General features: G+C 39.7%; 1 protein-coding gene across 1 annotated transcript in view; it reads right to left on the minus strand.

Annotated features, from left to right (window-relative positions):
• The window catches only part of COL25A1 (collagen type XXV alpha 1 chain), a gene marked incomplete at its 5' end in the record, with an annotated part of 325,700 nt that overhangs the window by 160,032 nt on the left and 145,336 nt on the right, over positions 1-20,332 (minus strand). The window contains one exon of the mRNA XM_035888891.1: positions 605-649. Within this exon, the coding sequence (XP_035744784.1) occupies positions 605-649 (45 nt within the window). The remainder of the gene's footprint in view (positions 1-604; positions 650-20,332) is intronic.

The raw sequence follows: 20,332 nt of genomic DNA on the forward strand, positions 1-20,332 counted from the left end.
TTCCAAGCTCCACACCAAAAGCGGGATTCTCTCAACAGCAACCTCCCTGGTACAGGGTAACGAACTGACAAATGTTTTTCTTATTTCCATAAGAACTTAATTGCTACTCATTTCTACTGAACAACAATTTCTCCCATACAGAGTAGCCTACTTATCACATTATTTCCCTCAGTACCGACGTTCTTAACATAAGGAATTTTATTTCCTTCTTTATTTCCTTATAAAATTGTCCGTCTGAAACCAAGGGGGCCTAATGCAACACTGACTTACAGTATCCCAACTACTGATTTACACAGAGTTATTCTAACTCACGCAAGCGTGAGAAGACACCAACATGGTTTGACATTGTTACCAATGTGTTACCAATGGTACCATGTCAAGCATTATGAAGTGTGCCTACAAATTAATGATGCCCAAGACTGCTAACTTATCTGGAAGGCCACCAGGTATATGCCAAGGGTCACAAATTTTTACCAGAGAAGTTTCAGAACATTCTTTCAGAGCACACAGGCAATAAAACTAAAAATGAAGGCATGCTGGGTATGCATCCTCAGAAAAACACAGACATCAAAAAACAATGGATCTTACGAAATTGAAAACTTACCCGTCTCTCCTCTTCTGCCCCGCTTACCTCTTTTCCCTGGAGGACCTAAAAAGAAGATGGTGGGTTGTAACTTTTTTTCTTGAAATTATACATAGAATATCATTTGTGTTTGGATGTAAGGGTGTTAAACAGATACATTACATGGAGTCCAGAGACCTTGGCTGAGCAGGGGTAAAAGTTAACCAGAGTAAGATTCAGGAAGCTGAAGAGAAAATTGACATCTACATCATATACTATAGGGTCTCAGAAAAAAGACTGGGAGAAACTTTAGAGGTCATCCAGCTCATCCCTCTTTCTCAAGGAAAAAACCACATCTAAATTATTACTGCAACTTCCACGGGCATTTTCTCTCCAGTATTTTACTGTTCTGACAAGGGGAACATTTTTCTTTATGTCCGACTTGCTGCACTGAAGCCCATCAATTCTTGTGCTTTCCACCATGAACCCCAGAGAAGAAATTGTTTGTTTCCTTCCCTCAGAAAAAGTCTTTGTATTTCCCAGAATTGCCACACCATTCCTACAATCTTCTTAAACCAAACTTATCATGGGGCATTAAATGTCATTCAATTATTCCTGTATTAAACCCAAAGATTAGCATTTATTTATAACAGCAAGTCCTCTGTAAAAAGTATCCAGCCTCCATCTGAAAACATCCAAGAGATGAAGAAACCATCACCTGGCTCGCCATCCCCCAAACACCAACAACAGCGTATGTGTTGTTAGACACTAAGGCGCTTTGCTTCCAATTTATATCTGTTAGCCATAACACAACGGCTATGTCCCTGTATGCTGTTTGCCAAGGAATCCTTTCCTGCTCATTGTCCTTTCTCCACAAATATTTATATACTACAGACAGCATCTTCTGCCACCTCCGAAGAAAAAAACAGATGCATTTTTGTCCCTCATTTCTGCACTCCGACCTTCAACATCCTTTCTAAACCGCAGACATCAGTACATTCTTCCTCTCTTCTTGGTGACCTTGACATACTGAAAATGCAAGGAAAGTACACTTGCACATCTCCTTGCACAGCGAGGAGGAGAGGCAGCAGCTGCGGTGGTGACGAGGAGTATGGAAATGCTGCTGCTCTGAAGAGAGAACCACAGGTGGGACTCTCAAAGCTGCTGAATTTCCAAAAGCAGCAACGCACGCAGGAGCACAAGTACCTCTGCTGTGGCTGGAGCTCACTGTTTGTAACAGATACGAGGCGCACAGGTGGGTTTGTGCAACTGTCTGCTACTTGAAACAGCTACAGGATTTTACAGATCATCTGAACTATCACCCCACAGCCTTTAAATGCATATGAATGCCAAATCTTACTTTACATTATATATTTGCAGCAATCTGGTTTAAAAGACCAGGATGCTGAAAAGAAACATTACTGATACAATTTCAGTATATATGTGAAATAGCATTAGTTTGCCAGGGAAATAAAAGAATATTGATTAAGAAAAAAAAAAAAAAAAAAAGAAAAAAAGAGGTTTATTCCTATCAGAACATAAATCTCACTAAAATCTTTCTTTCTTGTTCTAATAGTTACAGCAGTGGCATAATGCAACACAAGTTTAACACAACAATATTGCACAAAGCAAGAATAGCATAGGATATTCATTATCAACAGCATACTTAACAAGACAAGAGCATTCTGTTATTATATGCTGAAAAATATCAAAAGTGAGACTTCAGCGTAGGGAACCTTGCAACTTCCTCGTGAACCATTCCAGCCTCTGCAAGGGCTATCTATGGAAACTTCTTACACGGGTAACGTCATGTTACAATGCATAAGTTTCTATACACACATACTTTTATTTTTTCCAACTAACACTGAAACTTATTCGAGTTCCTGTGCACGCACACAGCTCTGCAGTAGGTCCCCAGTGGAGATTTCCTGGGCAATCCCCAAGCTCACAACCCAGCTGTGCAGTGATTTGGGCTGATCACAAACAAGGGTGTGCAGGAGAAACTTCTAAGGTTCTTCACCAGGTAATGACCTGACTTTCAGCATATAACAACAAAATACTCTCATCCTGTTTTGCAGAATATTATTTTATTAAGGTTTAACTGCACTATAGGTGTGAACATGCACACACACAAACATGTCTACTACCAAGTTTCCTTCTGAGAAAACAACAGGACTTTGAAACTAAAAAACTTCAGCTACAGATCAGCAAAAGCCATTAAAGGCACTAACAGAAAAACTTGAAGGTAACTTCAAGCTATGAATTTTAGGAAGGAATGAATTCTGTCCAGCGAACTGCATTTCCATAGAGCGTTAAACTGCTGCTTCAGTAGCTGTGTACAGTGATGACAAAGATGGGGCTCCAGTTCAGTTCTTTCCTCTGACATTAAGCACTGATCCCTTCCAGGCCATTATTTGGAGATTACTGGATTCAGACATGCATGTCAGTCACCAGAAAAATGCTTACTATTATTATATTTCCAAAGTATCCACACCACTGAAGTTAGGAAAATTGCTCTGAATTTACAGCAGCATTAATGAAACCACACCACCACCCCTGATCTTTGGCTCATCGGGCCAGCAGTATTTAAGGGCCACTGAGTGATGTGAATCACTTCTCCCTCTCATTAGAAGCGTTTTTGATTTCTGCACTATTCAGGTCTCTGTCAAGGTGATGGCATTTGCACACCTCTTAGAAATTGTGAGATGAGAGGTGGATCTTGCAAACTTCTGCTGGGTTTTGGGGACCATTTGAGGAGATAATTTAAATATATTTATTTCTTTATTACCAATACAAAACAATTAACTTTAAACAGTTAATCACAGATGGCTCCAGTTCACAGAAATGCTAACACTCACATTTAAGGTCATCACTAGATGACCTCCTACTTCAGAGATGACACAAGCTTTCACGTTTTCCTGAACAGGCTGCTCTCTCTAAATCAACTGCTAACTTCATCTGTTGCTCCAACAGTTTCCATTTATCAAAACCCTGGGAATTTTGCTATAAATATTAATTTTCCATCTGTCTATAGTTTTATAACTTTGCATTAATTGGAGGATTTGGTGGAGATTCATTGCAGCAGAAGGAGCAGTGAATAAAGTTACACTAGGCACGAAGTCATCTTACATGTCCACAGATTTTTACCAGCTTGCACAAGATGCACAACAGGTGACACAACTACTCTGAACTTCCTTGCCCGGGGTAAAAATCTCTCTAGAATAGTATCAGAAATGTCCACGCTGAACTGAATTTAATTCAGAGTATTTAAAAAGTAGTTTGTTTTGAACATCTTTTTATATTAAAAATATAAAACTCAGAAAGAAAAACAAACCTATGAATCTCAGTGGAGTGAGCTGGGTTAATAAAAATTAATGGTATTGAGCAATAAGCAAAAGCTAGTTTATAGCAGCCAAGTTTGCCAATGCATTGTTTTCCTAAGCTCACTAGATTTACCTATAGGTAGGGAGTAAGAGTAAAATGCCAGAAGAGAATCTGGTTTTCATTTTTAACTTAGTTTAGCTTAAAAAATATTTGAAGCTCTTTTATTCTTCCAAAAACATCTACGAATCTAATTTTTATGAAGAGAAAGTTTAGAAAGTATTTTTTTTTTCATTCAAACATCAAGAAAAATTAATGCCACTGCTATTCTGTATATACCAAGGAAATTTTGCAAATGAAATAAATTGGGGGAGAAGGGGTGTTACATTTCCAAAAACTAAGAGCCAATTACTTATCTGAATTTATCTTCTCAAACACTAGATGTCAGCTGCTCAAAAAATTTTGCCTTTCTTATCTACCCATAAAGAACTGGCAAACAAATGAAAAAAAAACCTACGCTCCCCACAAAACTGACTTGAGACAGATAACAGCTTTAGACTTTGACACTTGATCTTTTAAATGAAATATAAGCAGTAAAAACTAACAAGTCAATAATAAGGCTGTAACAAACAATTTTGCTCCCCTTCTCCAAATTCCTCTAATTAAACCTCAAAATTCTTCTCAATCACCCGTAGAAGTAGCTGTTGAAATAACAACCAATGTAGTACCCCTGGACAGACCATGTAGGAACAAGAATGTAACTATTAACAGGTTTTCCAAGACATTTTCAAAAATACAAGTGCCACTTTGGTGACATCTACCTCCTAGTAATGGCAATCAGAAATCTCAGATTACAGTGATCCAAATCAGAAATAATTAGTACAGATAAGCTATGGACAGATCATTGCGGGAACCTCTCCAGGACCACAGCAAAGTCCCCTATTTCTTAATTTAATAATTTGTCCTCTATGTGCACAGAAGTGCCAGAGGTCTACAGCAGATCTACTATTTTTATACTGCTATACGGGAGACAGTTTTTACTACAGGAAAGCATATTACAATTGTATGTACTCCACTATATGCCTTGCCATATATCAAAAAAGGTCACATAAATCAGCCACACACCTTAAGGGGTGGGAGCCAATGCGCCATCTTCACACTACAGAAAGACTCAGCTATGCACTTAAGCTTTAGCAGACAAGAGAATCTATCTTATTCTGAAGTTTAAGAACACCATAAATCTTAATTTTAGATCTATGCATATCTTTAAATCAGATACAACAGATGGAAAATACATTATTTTAAAATTTATTTATTATTGCATTTTTCCAGTGCTTGGGCTTGAATCATGAGTTAAACTATGACACCGTTAATTTATTAAAGACACAAAAATGTAAAGATGGGGTATATTTTTCACACATTAGACAGAAAAAGCAGGGTTTTCTTCAGTTCAGTTCTCTATCTACTTTCTAAAAAAGAACATTCCAAAAGCATAAACAGGTTCTCCCTGCTCAAAGGGAAAAAGGACTGACCTATCAAAAGCTTAAAACAAGAATAATGTTTCCCTTTCCTAGAGATATACTTTTAGTGATAGAAGAAATAATTTACACTGAAATAATGCACATTTACGAGGCACTGGAAAAACTGGTCTCAGGTTTTTAATTGGCATGAATCAGTGACAGTGACTAAGTTACTTTGCTTTACACCAGCTAAGAACTTCGAAAACAGAGGGATAGACAACATGCAGTTTGCCTGCATGAAGCTTTGGCTCCATAACTTTCTCTTAAATCTTCTAAAGACTAATCCTATGCTGTTCAGGAGCTAGATTCAAGAATTAAGTGGCCCAAACCGGGAGAGGAAGTCATGCCGTAACAGTCGGGTCCTTCCAAGAAATCACGTATTCATCTTTAGAACCTAAGGGTGGTACTAGCACACTGTTACACTGGCACCACCTGTATTCTTTCATTTATTGATACTTTTACAGCAAACAAATTCTACTTTTCAAAGCAGCAGACTGGAGTGTGGAGGGGAGAAAAACATTTGGTGGATGAGACCCAGGCATCTCAAAATGCTTTGCCATTTGGTCATTAACTGATCTAGAAAGCCAAGTTTGTCCTAATTTTGGAAAAAAGTACAGCAGCATTATCAAGTCAAAGGAAAAGGATTTACCCATCTCAGGTTATACCAAACACTAACAGGTACTCACTGTCTCTGTAAGAGCAAGTTCCTGCACCAACCTAAGGATAACAGAAGAGTTCAGAATCCTGTTCCCTCTTTTACTGATGCGCAGGACCTTGCTCACATGTCACTTGACATACACACACATAGCTACTGTTAAAGGTAATGGGTATTCCATGTGTACATGAAAAGAAGAATATTTTCCTGGCCATTTCAAAAGACATCCATTTCACACGTAGTTTGCAGCAACACAAGATTCTGCCTGTCAAGTCAGAAAAATGAATTGGCCCAATTAAATCTTCAGAGTAAATCCTGAGAAACTTCATGGAAGCTAGCAGTTACTTCAGGATCATTAGGCATAAAACTGCCAACCTTGCTGAAATCATATGATTAAAATATCCAGAAGTCAGCTGAACCAAACCAACCGAGCCACCCAAACTATCCTTTCTGATTCAGCTGGCAAAAACACTCCTGTTGGTTACATTTCAAGCTCCATCACCCTAATTTGTCAATGGACTCAATCTCCACTTCCAGGCTCCAACCCAGCTGCCACCATTTAATCCCATTCTACATTTCTCCCTGTCAAACTCAGCAAGGACTTGCTGAACCAAGCCAACCCTTCGCTGCTCACAGCAACAGGACCAGGCGCAATGGGCACAAACTGAAGCATAAGAGGTTTCAGTTGGACGTGAGGAAGAACTTCACTTTGAGGGTGACAGAGCATTGGAACAGGCTGCCCAGGGGGGGTTTTGGATTCTCCTTCTTTGGAGATATTCAAAACCTGCCTGGACGATGTCCTGTGCAACCTGCTCTGGGGGAACCTGCTTTAGCAGAGGGTTTGGACTGGATGATCTCTGGAGGTCCCTTCCAACCCCTGCCATTCTGTGAGCGCTTCCCCAGCGAACTGACCCCTCTGTGTTTTACGGCCGTAGGAGCACCAGGTGACAGTACAGGCCAGTGATGCAGGTAGGCCGCAGGGCAGAGCTGCAGTCGCTGGGCCTGACACCTCTTCCTGTGAAACATGCACGCCACGAGCAGCACGGTCACTCCGGTTAACACTGTGGTTAACTGCCCCATCCTGCTAGCCTCCTCTGCCTCCTGCACTTCAGCAAACAGTACTGAAACATCCCAACAGGCTGAGCTCTCCCCCGATGGGTGTTTGGGCGATGTGAGATTCAACATACAGCATCCGTGGTCCTTTCCCACAGCACTGCCATTAATTCCGTCCCATATAGAGAAGAATGGGAAGATTTCTATCTCCGAAGTCGAGCACCTTCTTTACAAACACCACATGGATCTATTCCAGCCTCCCTCATCAAGCCTTTTTGCTCTTCCCTCTTTTCTCAGCTTTCTTAGCTCACATAACACTTGAACTCTTCTTTCCTCCCACTCTGCATAACCATCCCACCTGGCACGTCAGTCTTCTGCTTTGTACCTCGGTCTGGCTGGGACAGCCTGCCTGAATCTCCTACCTCATAAAATTATCTACCTCATTTCAAGCCTCAACTGGATAAATAACATTCATTGTTTCACACACAGTACATCATCTTTTTGGCTCACCACAAAACATCATTGCATTGCAGGGCTTGGATATGTGTCAGAGGCTATTATGCAACTTGGCTGAGGAAATGCCCAAATCAGTCTCTCTGATCCACAGCAAAGAAATCTGACCTCCCTAAGTCAGATTATTTGTATCGCTTCTGTACATGCTAAATGCCATCTGATCAGAGGCATCTAGCCAAGCATCATTTCACTAGTACCAGGTACTGCTGAGGGAGCTCAAAGAATCCCATGATCATCACTTGTAAGATAGCCAGAACCGCACATACACATATACATTGTCTCTTTTTCTTCTCTGTTGGTTAAATATGCTTGAAGCATGAAAGGTAACATGCCTTCCAAAAATTCTAAAATCATTCAGTATTATCATTCTGAATTATTTCTATTACTATATCAATGTCTACTCCTTTTCCCCTTAACCTTGTAAAATCGTTTGGCCTAAGAAACCATGTGTCACAATAAGCCTCACTGTGTAAAACATACTTCAAGAAGTGTTTGTTTCTTTTTGTCAATGGTGAGTTTACTGTCTCATAAAATTGCAGATGTCTCCTCCTACACTGTTATGAGACCAAGAAAATTCCATTCCTTACCCAGCTTCTTGATACCACTGGGCTAAATAGCACATGCATTGTTAAGATGTTTTCTTGCATGGCTCCTTTGTAAGGTGAACATACCCTATTTTTTTCAGTCTCTCCATCTGAATTTTCTCCGTATCATAAATCATAATTATTACCTTTTCCTAAGCTTTCTCTGATTCTGCAGTGAGTCTTTTAGCATGACAAGGGTGAAACATCTCAACAGTTTGTCCACGGCCCTGAGCTCTCCAACATGACTCCTACAGGAGGAGCCCTAATGCACGTCCAGCAGACCTGCTCTGTACCAGGACTCAGCAGCTGGTGAGGACAGCCCAACACAGCCATCCCCGCAGAGCCTGGCAAGGAGCATTTCTCAGCCCTTGGGTTCTCAAGCACTTTCCCAAGAGCAGGTCCTCCTTCCAAGCACCGTCTGCACTCAAAACTTATTTTCATAATTTCTCTAAAGACAGCTGCCATGGTTTAACCCAGCAGGCAGCTAAACACCACAAACCCACTTGCTCACTCCCCCCACAGTGGGATGGGGGAGAGAATTGGAAAAAAATTAAAACTCGTGGGTTGAGATAAAGACAATTTTATAGGACAGAAAAGGAAGGGGAAATAATAATAATGATAAAAGAACATACAAACCAAGTGATGCACAGCGCAACTAATTGCTCACCACCTGCTGACAAATACCCAACCAGTTCCTGAGCAGCAGACCTCCAACCAGCTTTTCTCCTAGTTTATATGCTGAGCAGGACATCATATGGTGTGGGATATCCCTTTGGTCAGTTGGGGTCAGCTGTCCCAGCCGTGCCCCCGCCCAGCTTCCTTGTGCTCTCCCAGCCCACTCGCTGGTGGAGTGGTGCAAGAAGCAGCAGAGGCCTTGACTCTGTGTAAGCCCTGCTCAGCAGTAACGAAAACATCCCTGTGTTATCAGCTTTATTCTCATCCTAAATCCAAAACACAGCACTATACCAGCTACTAGAAAGAAAATTCCAGCTGAAACCAGGACATTAGCTCACTTTAAGTCTGCAAGTTTCACCCTTTTTCATCTTTCCCCCTAACAATACATTGGCTCAAAATGAAATCAAAGGCAACAATTTCTTAATGAAGACTTAGTGTCTTCAACTATAAAGTAGAAGATAAGCCTTGACGAGCAAAACATACATGAAATTCAATTCTCTGCTAGGGGTAACCACTGGACACCCTTTCTTGTTTTCCATCTAACCTAGAGGTCCAAAGTCCACTTTCCTTTTGTAACAGCTGCCGTAGAAGGTTCACAGCAACCCTAGGTTTTCAGCATTCATTGCATAACTTCCATGTCTCTCTTCCTCCACCTACACTCCTCACAGACACAGTTTTCTGGCATGAATGTACTTCACCTGTTTGGTCCTATTCAGCCCCAGGCACTGGGAGTATTTGAAGTCAGGTTTTCCCTGCCCAGCCCACAGATAGTTTGTTGGGTTGAAGCTTCTGGAGAGCTCTGCGAATGCTGGTGCTGCTCCCTGGGGTTAGATGCTTGAGTGCTTAAGGGATATTCTCCCTTTTAGCTGCTCTGCTGGCTACCAGCTCCTAGCCCAATCTGAAGACTGGGCTCATTAAACACTAAATAAAACATCAGGTACATGTATCTTCTCTTAAGACCACAATATAATGTAGATTATCTACTCTCTACAGATACCACACACGACCTTACTAACACAGGTACTGGCTGTGAGAGCAAGTTGTTCAGTCTACAAATCCTCCTCCCACCAGTTTGCTTTTTTTTTTTTCACCGTGTTTTTTTCATTACTGTTGTTTTCATGTTCTGTATGAGTGACTGGTGTTCTAGCAAAAATGGCACCACTAGTTTCCCTAACAGACCTACAGCATATTTTGTATTATTCCTCATCCTTATGTATCCTAACACTTTGGCCATGTCCCCTGCCACAGCTGTAGTTTTAGGAGTGCCTTCACTGGCCTGTTCAATACATGTATCACAAGCCTTTACTGAATTACAGGAGTCTTGTCATGCATTACAGTCCCAAAGTTTAATCATACTGATGTTTTCTCTCTTCTGTTCAGGAGGAGGAGGACTGGGATAGGAAACACGATGCTTACGTGACCTCATTTTAGGAGGACTTAATGCAGAACAAATAGGTTCTTGAACTTTGCATTTTTCACAGGTTACTGTGCTGTGGCAGAACACGTGTAAACAATGATATTTAAAATACTGTCAGAGGTGAAGATTCACATTTATAAGGCAACCAGTGAAATGATTCACCTCAGAACACAGCTTTTGTGTCCAGCTAGAAGCTAGAATTATGATCTATCTTGCTAAAGCAGTCTGAAATAGATCCCAGTAGCCTGGGCTGGAATAGTCCGCTGGTTCTTACAGACTAAATTTTAGTGGTGAGGCCACTAAACTATTTTAATGAACATATAACACTCCAAGCACACATGTTCATCTTTGCAAACACAGAAATAGCTGCTATCACCTGGCTGACAAATATTGCTGAGGGACAGCTGAAGTATGTAGGGATAGCTATTCTATACTAGCAAGGCATGAAAGTCTTCTCATCATTTCAACTTGCCATTCCATTGTATTATTATCATGCCATATCAATAGTTGGCCCTATGATGCAAAAAGCATATGTCATATTGAGAAAAACTATTCATTTAACTTTTTCAGACACTAACATAGATGAAATAAGGTATCAGAATTAAATTCTTATTCAGCCTCAATATAATTTAAATTACCTTTAGGAACAGATTCAGACAGTTTTGAGGACATGTAGCCATACCAGATGGTTAAGTAACTACACAGTACAACTGTAGTTGTAGAAAAGCAAAAGCTTCAGAATTAGAAGTCCTTAAAACCTAACCTTGCATCCACCTTTAGGAAGTCCTGTTGTATCTCAGTGCCAAAGTTCTGCCATCAGGAAAATGGCAAAAAACACCACCACAACAACAGTGGAAAGCACATAATCTCTCAAATGCAGTGCTTTGGAGATGCTAACTCTCAAGTAGAGAGTCCGTCACAAGTCAACCTTTCTCTAGTATCTACCCAGTAATGCAGGCTATAGGTCAGGAGAGAGCAGGACCGCAGCATTTCAGGTAGTGCTGTTAAGAAATAGGGACTTTTCCATGTCAGTCAATGCACTCCCCCACCCCAGTAAATGGCAGGTACCCTTTCCATGCACTAAACACTACGCAGGCATCCATCCTGGCTGTGGCTTTCCTTTTACTTGTGTCCAGTTACACTCAGTCTGAGCCATTTTTCACTTAGGCACATGGTCTTGCATGTGCATGGGGGACTTTGGTCATTACTTTCCCTGAGGGTTCGCTCTGACCTAAAGAAACCCATGACCTCAAAGCTTCCTCAAGCAACCAAAGGTACCCAACTTTTCTCTCCTGAGGAAAAGAGGACACCTCTCCCATGTCGCAGTGGGATGAACGCAGGCCTCAGTGTATGAGTCACATCAGGGCTGAAACCCCCACAGCATATTGGAATCAAAATGGCCTTTTCTATTTCCTCCCAAGTCCTACATCAATTTATTCCTACTGCTATAACTTCCCACCAACTTCCTCACATTCTTTTCCTTTTGCATTTCATCAATATGATTTTTTTTCTGTTTTGTTTTTTTAAAGTGCATCCTTTCTCCTTGCTGGCCATATGGCCCTCAGCTGCCAGGCCCAGTACAACAGCAACTAGGTGCAACAGCTGGAAAAAAGTCCTGCTCAAGCACCCACGTGCTGATTAGACACTCCCCTCAGTACTCTTGGGAGATGTAACACAGGCTGTTGGTTTTCTTTTAGAGTGGTTGGGATAGCTAATTTCAGTGCAGGCATGGGCTGTGTTAAGCTTATGAAAATAATGATTTTTTCCAAGGCTTATAACTTTGTGAAAATAGTGTCATCTTTTCCCTGCACATTACAATAGCAGAAGGTCATATAAACCTGATAAAAATACCAGCCAAGGTTAAATCTCAGTCTTCCACTCCAAATTATGACTACATGAGATTTTAACAAAGAACAGGCAAAGCTAGAATATACTTCCTTTAACTTTCCTTCTTAAACAGCTGGCCCTGTTTAAAAAGAAACACTAACAGACTGCGGTTAATTTTTGGCAAAAACATAAGCCACTGAAAACTGAGTCTCACAACAGCAAGGGAGAGGCAACGCGAATAACAAAACGCCAGTTACTGACAACCCCAATCATGGCCAGTCATGTTATTTTCTCTGGCAGTAATGAAAGTAGAAGTACCTAAGGATCAATGATTCCGATAACTCCCAACCTACGATAAGCATTCAGAGCACTGCTACAATTTTCAATGAGTACCTATTTAGATTAATACCACTACTTTTGAAAATCTCACTTAAAGTGCTTTCAAATAGATTTTTCACTTCAAACACCACAAAACACTCTGAAGACAAAGCATGACACGCCAATTTCAATTTTTACACCTTTCTGTTACAGCACCTAAAGAACTAGTCATTTCTTGAAAAGGGTACAACCTTTTAAAATAGATTTAACCCAGCTTTTAAAATCTAACAATTCTAGCAATATTGCCTTAAATTTTATACCCTGTCGGTAACATCTATCATTTTATGTACTGTGGATATGATGCTGAGGTAGCTGCTATAAGACCAAAGAGCAAGAAATCTTTTAATCTGCATTGGAAATGAACCTGTAAAAGCAAATGGCTTACCAGATATATCTGTTTACAAGCTGTAGCTGAACCAAACACAGGTCTAAGTGACTACAGCCTCTTTCAGTTTAGGTGCTTTTTGTAAACCTGCAGTGATCTACCTTAAGCTATTTATAAGCTATTCAACTTTTCTGCATATTCTGGGCTTTTTTCTTAGCTCAAGAGCAAGCCTAAAATCCAAAGTATTGACACAAACAAGTAAAATTTCTATCACATAATTTGTCACATCAGTTTCATTTTATTCGAAAATTTTTCTCCTGCAAAGTCATTGAATGGCCTTTCTAGATTTTGAAAGATGTGGAACAACAACATCAACACCATATTCAGTTAAAACTGTACAACACAGATGAAACAAATATTTAATATCCTAGACTATCTCCACTTACATTGTGGAGTCCAGGTGTCTCCTCTTACTACAGATTTGATCCGCATGCTTAACTTTTAAGCCATGATTGACAAGACTTTCGTGATTATGATGACAGATTAAAGTGTTCATTGAATTTAGAGGGTTTTTATTTCAGTTGTGACAGTAGTGTACTGGGAGACAATGAAATACAATACCACAGGATTAAAGGCAGCACATAACTAGTCAGGCACTGGTACTGCAATCATCTTGGTCTAACCCACACATGCTGATCACCCATTTAAACATAAAACCCTGCCCTGAGCAGAGCATATTCCTTTCAAAGTCTTACTCACGTGCCTCCTCTCATTTCTAACATAATAAATATATCATCTGACGAGGAGCTTAGTGACAGCTGCACAAGTTAGTTCTAATTACACAAAATAATAAGTGGCTTTAAAAGGTTCAATAAGTCTCTATTGCATAACAGCACCAAAGCAGCATAATTATTGCTTACAAGCAAAAGTAAATAAATAAATAGAGTGCCAGGACTGCCTTAACTCCCAAACTGCCAATATCAGTTTCTTCTGGCTAATCTGTGAAAGCACCCCCTCTGTGATGCACCATTCACCTACAGAAAGGGAAAACAACAAACCGAACGTGAATGTTTCGTAGTATTTTGTCTGCATGAACAAAGGAGGTACACAACTGCAAAAGACCACAAATAATGAAAAGGGAGTAACTTGCTCGCTTTGGTTTACATCTTACAGCTGCCTGTGAACTTTTGCAGTGATACTGGCTCAGGCTCCTAAGGAGACACATATTCGACCTGACAGACAGCAGTAAAATATTTTTATTATCCTGGGCTACATCCTGCTCCTTAGTCTCCATTATTTCAAACAACATACTTGCCTGAAAAAAAAAATTCTTCAAAGAACGTACAATCTCCCATGATTTAAACGCTCTTGTGAGACTATGCTCATGAAATATAGCAGTGTGTCTTTGATCCACTGGACGCTACTTCAGGTTGAGATGCAAGTGCACTGGATAATGACAAAAAAAGACTTCAGCAGATGCCAAAACAACCAGGACTTGGATTGTTCTTGCTATACAAGTCTCTCTCATGATTTAAGAGTACAACCAAGGAAAGTTGTACTAGGTCAGGCTCGGAGTAAGGTTAAAGAATTAATGGGTGAAAGTTTATTATACTGCTATAGTGACTTGGTTCACTATGTGTTTCCAATTATTTTTAAAGTGTCAAAAATTGTCTAATATAACTGCAAAGTTTAGTACGTGTCCCACAGAGAGAGCTTGCAGAAAGCAGCGCAAGAGAATGGATGCTCTCAGCTGCTTCTCTGTGACCAGCTGTATCTTCAGTAGCTTGGAAGCCATCCAATGCTGTAACTTTGTCAGCCAACTGTAACCCCATGTTGAACTTAAAGAACTTAATCCACTCTATTATTGCCTTTTCACAGGTGGAACCTGTGCCCTTTTCTTTATCAAGGTCTTTCTCGTGACATAATAGAGACTCCAAAAATCTAATGACTGTTCATGTTAATTTATATAGATCGTCTCTTACCTGCACAAAGAAAACGGACTAGCAGTACAAATCAGTAAAAAAATTCCATCTCTAGCAAAGCATATGCAGTTGATCTATCATTTTAGACTGCCAGACACACAAATATACATTCAGAAACAAGTACACACACAGGAGAGCGTTCTACTTTAAGGCAGCTCCAGAGGGCCTTATCAGCTTTGACTGAGGCAAATCTTCCCCTGAAGCTATGAGGCTTTTACGTGGGCAAGACCTGAATTAGAAAAAAAGCATCTTGAGATTTGGCTCAGTCTCAGAAAAAAACAAAAAAAAACCCAGAGTAATGGATATTCTTCATAATATATTACAAAGCTAGCTGTCCTCTAACCTACAATAGTTCACACATGCTGTGTAAGAGTTAAAGATCCTTATGCACCAAAATTACATACCGATTACTTATAATCCACTATTGTTTATGCTTGCAGATCAGCTGCAAAGTTTACTCACAGTATTTTCAGAGAGTGAAATAAAGATATTGACAATGTTTTTTATATACCTACTACAAACACGGAGTCAAAGCTAATTAGACTGGTACTTAAGTCAACCATGTTAATCAAATTCGTAGATAGCAGCAGACTTTTCTAATTGCATCCATGCATGAGCGTGTATGTGCATAAGCCAGGTCCAAAAGAAACACACCACACTGTCAACAGGGCAACCCGCTTTGGCCTTCCACCTGCAAAGCACAACCGCAGCTTCCACAGTCAGTAAGGAGCAATAATAACATTTGGAGTGAAATGACAATAATGGAGAACAAGCTTGGAAATGGCGAGCTCTTGGCTTTTTACCCTACAAGTCAAGCTGCAAGGAGCCTGGCACATTCTGTAGGAAGAGCTATTGAAAGTCTGGCTGTGAACATCATTTCAGGAAGCTGACCGTAACAGAAGGCTATTCCTTGTACAGATGTTTGAGCAAGAGTTACATCCTTAACCTGCCCAGATGTGACATATTCAAGGTGTCACAAATGGAATGAACCACTTTTTACAAACATCTTTCTTAGTGAAACCGGGCAGTATGACTTAACGCTGACTCAGAAGAATGGGACGGTGAAAAGCTCTAGGCTCTGTATTGCACCTAAAATGCTGTCCAGAGTTAATAAATTTATATGGTGCTGTACTTAAATATCCTGAAGGCAGAATTTACAGGAAGTTAAACATTAACACTTTGCTATGACTAAGTGCTGTGTTTTACTAGAGGCAGGGAAACGCTAGATTAATAATATAACGTGAAGTTATATTCATAACCCCCATAAGGTTAAGCATTAATAAAAGAATCTTCTTTTAAAGTTTAATCTAAACTTCAAGCACTGTCTGAGTCGGGAAGGGAGACATCTTCCTACCCCCTTACAGTCACAGCACCTTCCTAGCAAAGGCCACAAACCTGCCAAAAGTATCCAGGATTCTTCTCATGAAAACAACACGTGTGCAGAGCTCCCAGGCAAAAAAAAAAGAAAAAAAAAAAAGTCTACAGCTTTAGTTAGATCCCAAAATCAGTGATATGAACTCATATGTTCCGGAACAAAACACTAACTTGGCAACAAAGTTTGGAACAAGTTACAGTTTGCATATAAACCTACTTGGCAAGCCAGACAGCAAGGTATTGGAATAATTTCTCTTGGATAAAGGCATAGACTAACTCCTGGGTGTCAGTCATAGACAAGCATGGTAGGGTCTGGCAATACTTCTCAGATGTTAATACAGGGTCATGATCATCTGCTGAACGTCAAAGCCCAAACATCACTTCTGAATTAAGACTACGGTATCAACCCTGGTTAAGGGGATAGTGAATGCAATCAGCAAAAGCCTATCCAAACTGAAAAGACACTGCAAACCCACCTGTTTACTGTGGTCTTTCAAATACAGCCATAAACCATGGTGCTAGAGAGCACATGCGTGCATGCCTACACACAAACACCCATGGAGAAGGAAGCAAACTTTAGCAGCCCTAGGAGAAGCAGCCCCTTTCTATGGGCCACACAACACCAAAGCCGAAAGCTTGCTAGGTCCTCAGCTAAGTCACACACAAATAACAGACCACAGACCAAATATTAACCATAGCATTACAAAGTTTAGCAATTTCAGTATCACACGGTAAGAATTTCAGAGAAGAAAAGGATTTTTATTGTTATTTGCAAGTCCTCACATACTCACAGTACCCATTGGTGAGAGCAAATAATTCAAGTTGCCCAAGTTAACACTTAAAAGTAGTCAGGGAAAAAACCCACAAATTTAATTGATAGAGAATAGGAGTCACTAGTCTGTGCTAGAGACAAATGGCCCAAACATTTTTAATTGAATTAGATGACAGGCAGATTCAGATCGTGCCACAAGAAAACTGAAAGACAAAAATGCATGAACAATTTAAAATTAGGGCAACATTCACATATTAAATAAAGGCAGACCTTCAACTATTAATCTATCTTTCTGAAAAATTGTATTAATTCCCGTGCAAAAGAACATCCACTCAGATACTGGTGCAGTGTCAGACATGTACATTTAAAACTGCTTTATAGCGGAATCGGACACAAAGGAACAACACCTCAAGAATTGAAAGGTACATCAAAATCAATGGTGTTGAAAGCAGTACTAGGATCAAGCACTTTTGCACGAGGATAGATGGGAAGACAAAAATCTGCAACAGTGTCACTTAAAGGCTCAATAGGAGTTCAACAGAAGCAGCCCTTTCGATTTTATGCTCCTGAAACTCCTGCTCAATTCACCATGAAGAGAGTACTTTAACAGCCAGATACTGAGTCATGTGGCTATTACTTATTAAAAAAAACACATTTGATGGAGAAAGGGAGGAGGGAGAGAAGCTTTCTGCCTTTTGGGTCTTGATTGCCTGCAGAAATGTTATCACGTCAGAAAATGTCCAGATTTCAGCTGCTTCCTCTTCATGGTCTTTAATGTCATTACTGTTCATATCTTCAGCGGATTCCCTCTTTTCACTATCACAGCAGTCAAAGAAAAAGATTGTTCCTTCACTTCTGGAATAATCAGTAAATGCACCTAGCAAACCCCAATTTTGATTATTCAAGCTTTCACAAGGATGTTACTGCTGTCCCTCTTCTAAGGTATAACAAGGTATAAGTAAAAATAAAATCTCACAAAGACAAAAGCTAGAAAACAAAGGTGTTGCTGGTTGGTTCAGGAGGTCTCTGAACCAAATTTCTTTCTGGGTCATAAGCCTGGTACTCTCCTTGGCCTTGCCTAAAGCCTGTCTAAAACGACCTACAGACAAGGCACGTTCTCCATTGAACCTCAGCTCCCACAATTTTGAAATGTGGATAAGGTAATGAATACATGGTGTTGGTTAGGACCTTTAATGTAACATCTGCTCCCTTCCAGTCTATTCAATAAAGGCTTTTTTCAGTGATATTCACAAGGTATAAGACTCTTTTCCCTCCTCCTCCCAAGCCACAAACTTTCTAGCACCACATTACGAATGTTATAGGTTTAGTATGCAGGCTATTACACTTTCCTCTGTAAAGCACTTGAGATCTATGGAAGAAAATGCCTAAGTAAGATTCAGTTACTGTTAGTAGCACCATTACTACCAGTGCCAGTGGTACACTGTCCATTTTAAATAATACTGACTTAATGTTCCAGGATACAATAGCGCAACTTTCACCATTCAACATACAAAAAAACCCCCATAAGGTAAAAATATGTACTTTGTATATACAAAAGAAATACTGTCACAATAAATTCATTTGTTTTGCATAGCAGAAACTTCTGAATTCCTCTGAAGAGTTTTGCTATAGATATTATGGCTATTAAGTCATTTATTTCTTCTTCATAAGCTTAATCGGGAAGTGTGCATCCAAAAGTTTTTATGTTAAAGTATGCAAGTACAAGCAACGTATGTAAATACTGGAGGAAGAACAGCTCACAATGGTGAAGCTATTTGAAATCAGGTTATTACTTCTGCTTGAAGAAGCAGATTGAATATGGAAAACAGTTTGCTAGCACTTCTAAAATTGCAGGTGCTTGCTACCAAAGACCTTTTGGAAATGCTCATGTGTTTATTATCTCTGGTTAATACAGATTTTTCACAGCAGGACCAGCAGGGGATTAATGAAATTACCTTCCAAAGTCTTCTAAATTGCATAAACAATTCTAAAATTTTGTTCAGTGCTGTCTTGCAGCTCTCCCAGACAGTGAATCTATCATATGGAAAACAGAGAAGTACTGAATAATCAATGGTACCCAAGTCATTTTGCACAGCATGCAATGTAAAATGTCAATCCCCGAGTTTCCCATACATCTTAGAGAGCTGAAAACTTCAGTCATGACTATGAAAGAATCTTTGCCCCACTAAGAAATTTTGCACTGTATGGACAGAACAGGGTAGAAAATACTAGAGTGGAGTCCAAAGGGCACATTCATGACAGCAAAGGTGGAAGTATTTTTCTATTCCTCCCTCTTCCTACAATCTAAAACAGTCTGCACAGCCTCCTGAATCCAGCACCAACTCCTGATACTCAGGATCAGTCTCAGTTTTCTGAACTACCACATTCTTGCTGGGTACCCACTGTAGAAGTATTTTCTAGAATATTTTTTTTTTTTTTTTTTTTTTTTTTTTGCTTTCCATGAGGCCTAGGGGTATTTGTATATATCTAGACATATAAGACCAGTAGTTTTCAGGGCACACTTTCATAGAGAATGAAAATGCTGGCTGACCTTCCAAAGTATCTCAATACTTTTTCCTTGTCATGAGATTCTCAGCACCTTCCACAGCAGCAAAGTGCATAGACATTGGTCCTTTTTTCATAATTAACTCTCCAAGCTCAGGATGTTGTCACATATAAAAATTACCAAAAAAAAAAAATCAGATTGAGAGTTGCAATCTTCTTAACCTGTGTTCGCATTGTGTAGAACATCACAAGTAACTGTCAATTTGCCTTCTTAATTGCCATACCATACATTGAAAACTTCCTTCAGTTAATACCTGCCTGAAGAATGGGAATTTTTGATGAAAGGGCATAACATGTAGTGTTGGGAATTAGTAGGCTTTATTAATTTTTAAATAAAGTAATGAACACCTGACAAGCACACAACCATTTTTTTGTCATCTTTGCATCAACACAGTGAGAAACCATTCTAAGGACTATACCAAATCTCTCAAAGGAGTTTAAACTGTTTTCTCAGACAACACACAAACTTTCAAAGCCTAAAAGGAATGTGAATAAAAATGGTACTTAATTCGGAATCCTGCTCTGTGTGTGAGTATTCTGAAACTTTTCAGTATCCTTAATAACTTTGCCCTAATTTGCTCTTTTCCTCCTATCAGGAGTCACTCATTCTGGTTTCTCTTGAGAACTTAGGCTTTCAGGATCACATCACCATATGAACAATAAAAATACCAAAACTAAAACCTAAAACTTGAATCACTCTGTATTTACAGTTGCTGTACTTTGCACATGAAGATGGTTTATTTACTATCAGTTCTTAGAGTAGCCATCTACTGTAATATCTTGATCAAGTAACATCAAAAGGATCTAAT

The sequence above is a fragment of the Egretta garzetta genome, unplaced genomic scaffold (genome assembly GCF_000687185.1).
Source record: "Egretta garzetta isolate BGI_Z169 unplaced genomic scaffold, ASM68718v1 scaffold41, whole genome shotgun sequence".
Taxonomy (NCBI): Eukaryota; Metazoa; Chordata; class Aves; order Pelecaniformes; family Ardeidae; genus Egretta; species Egretta garzetta.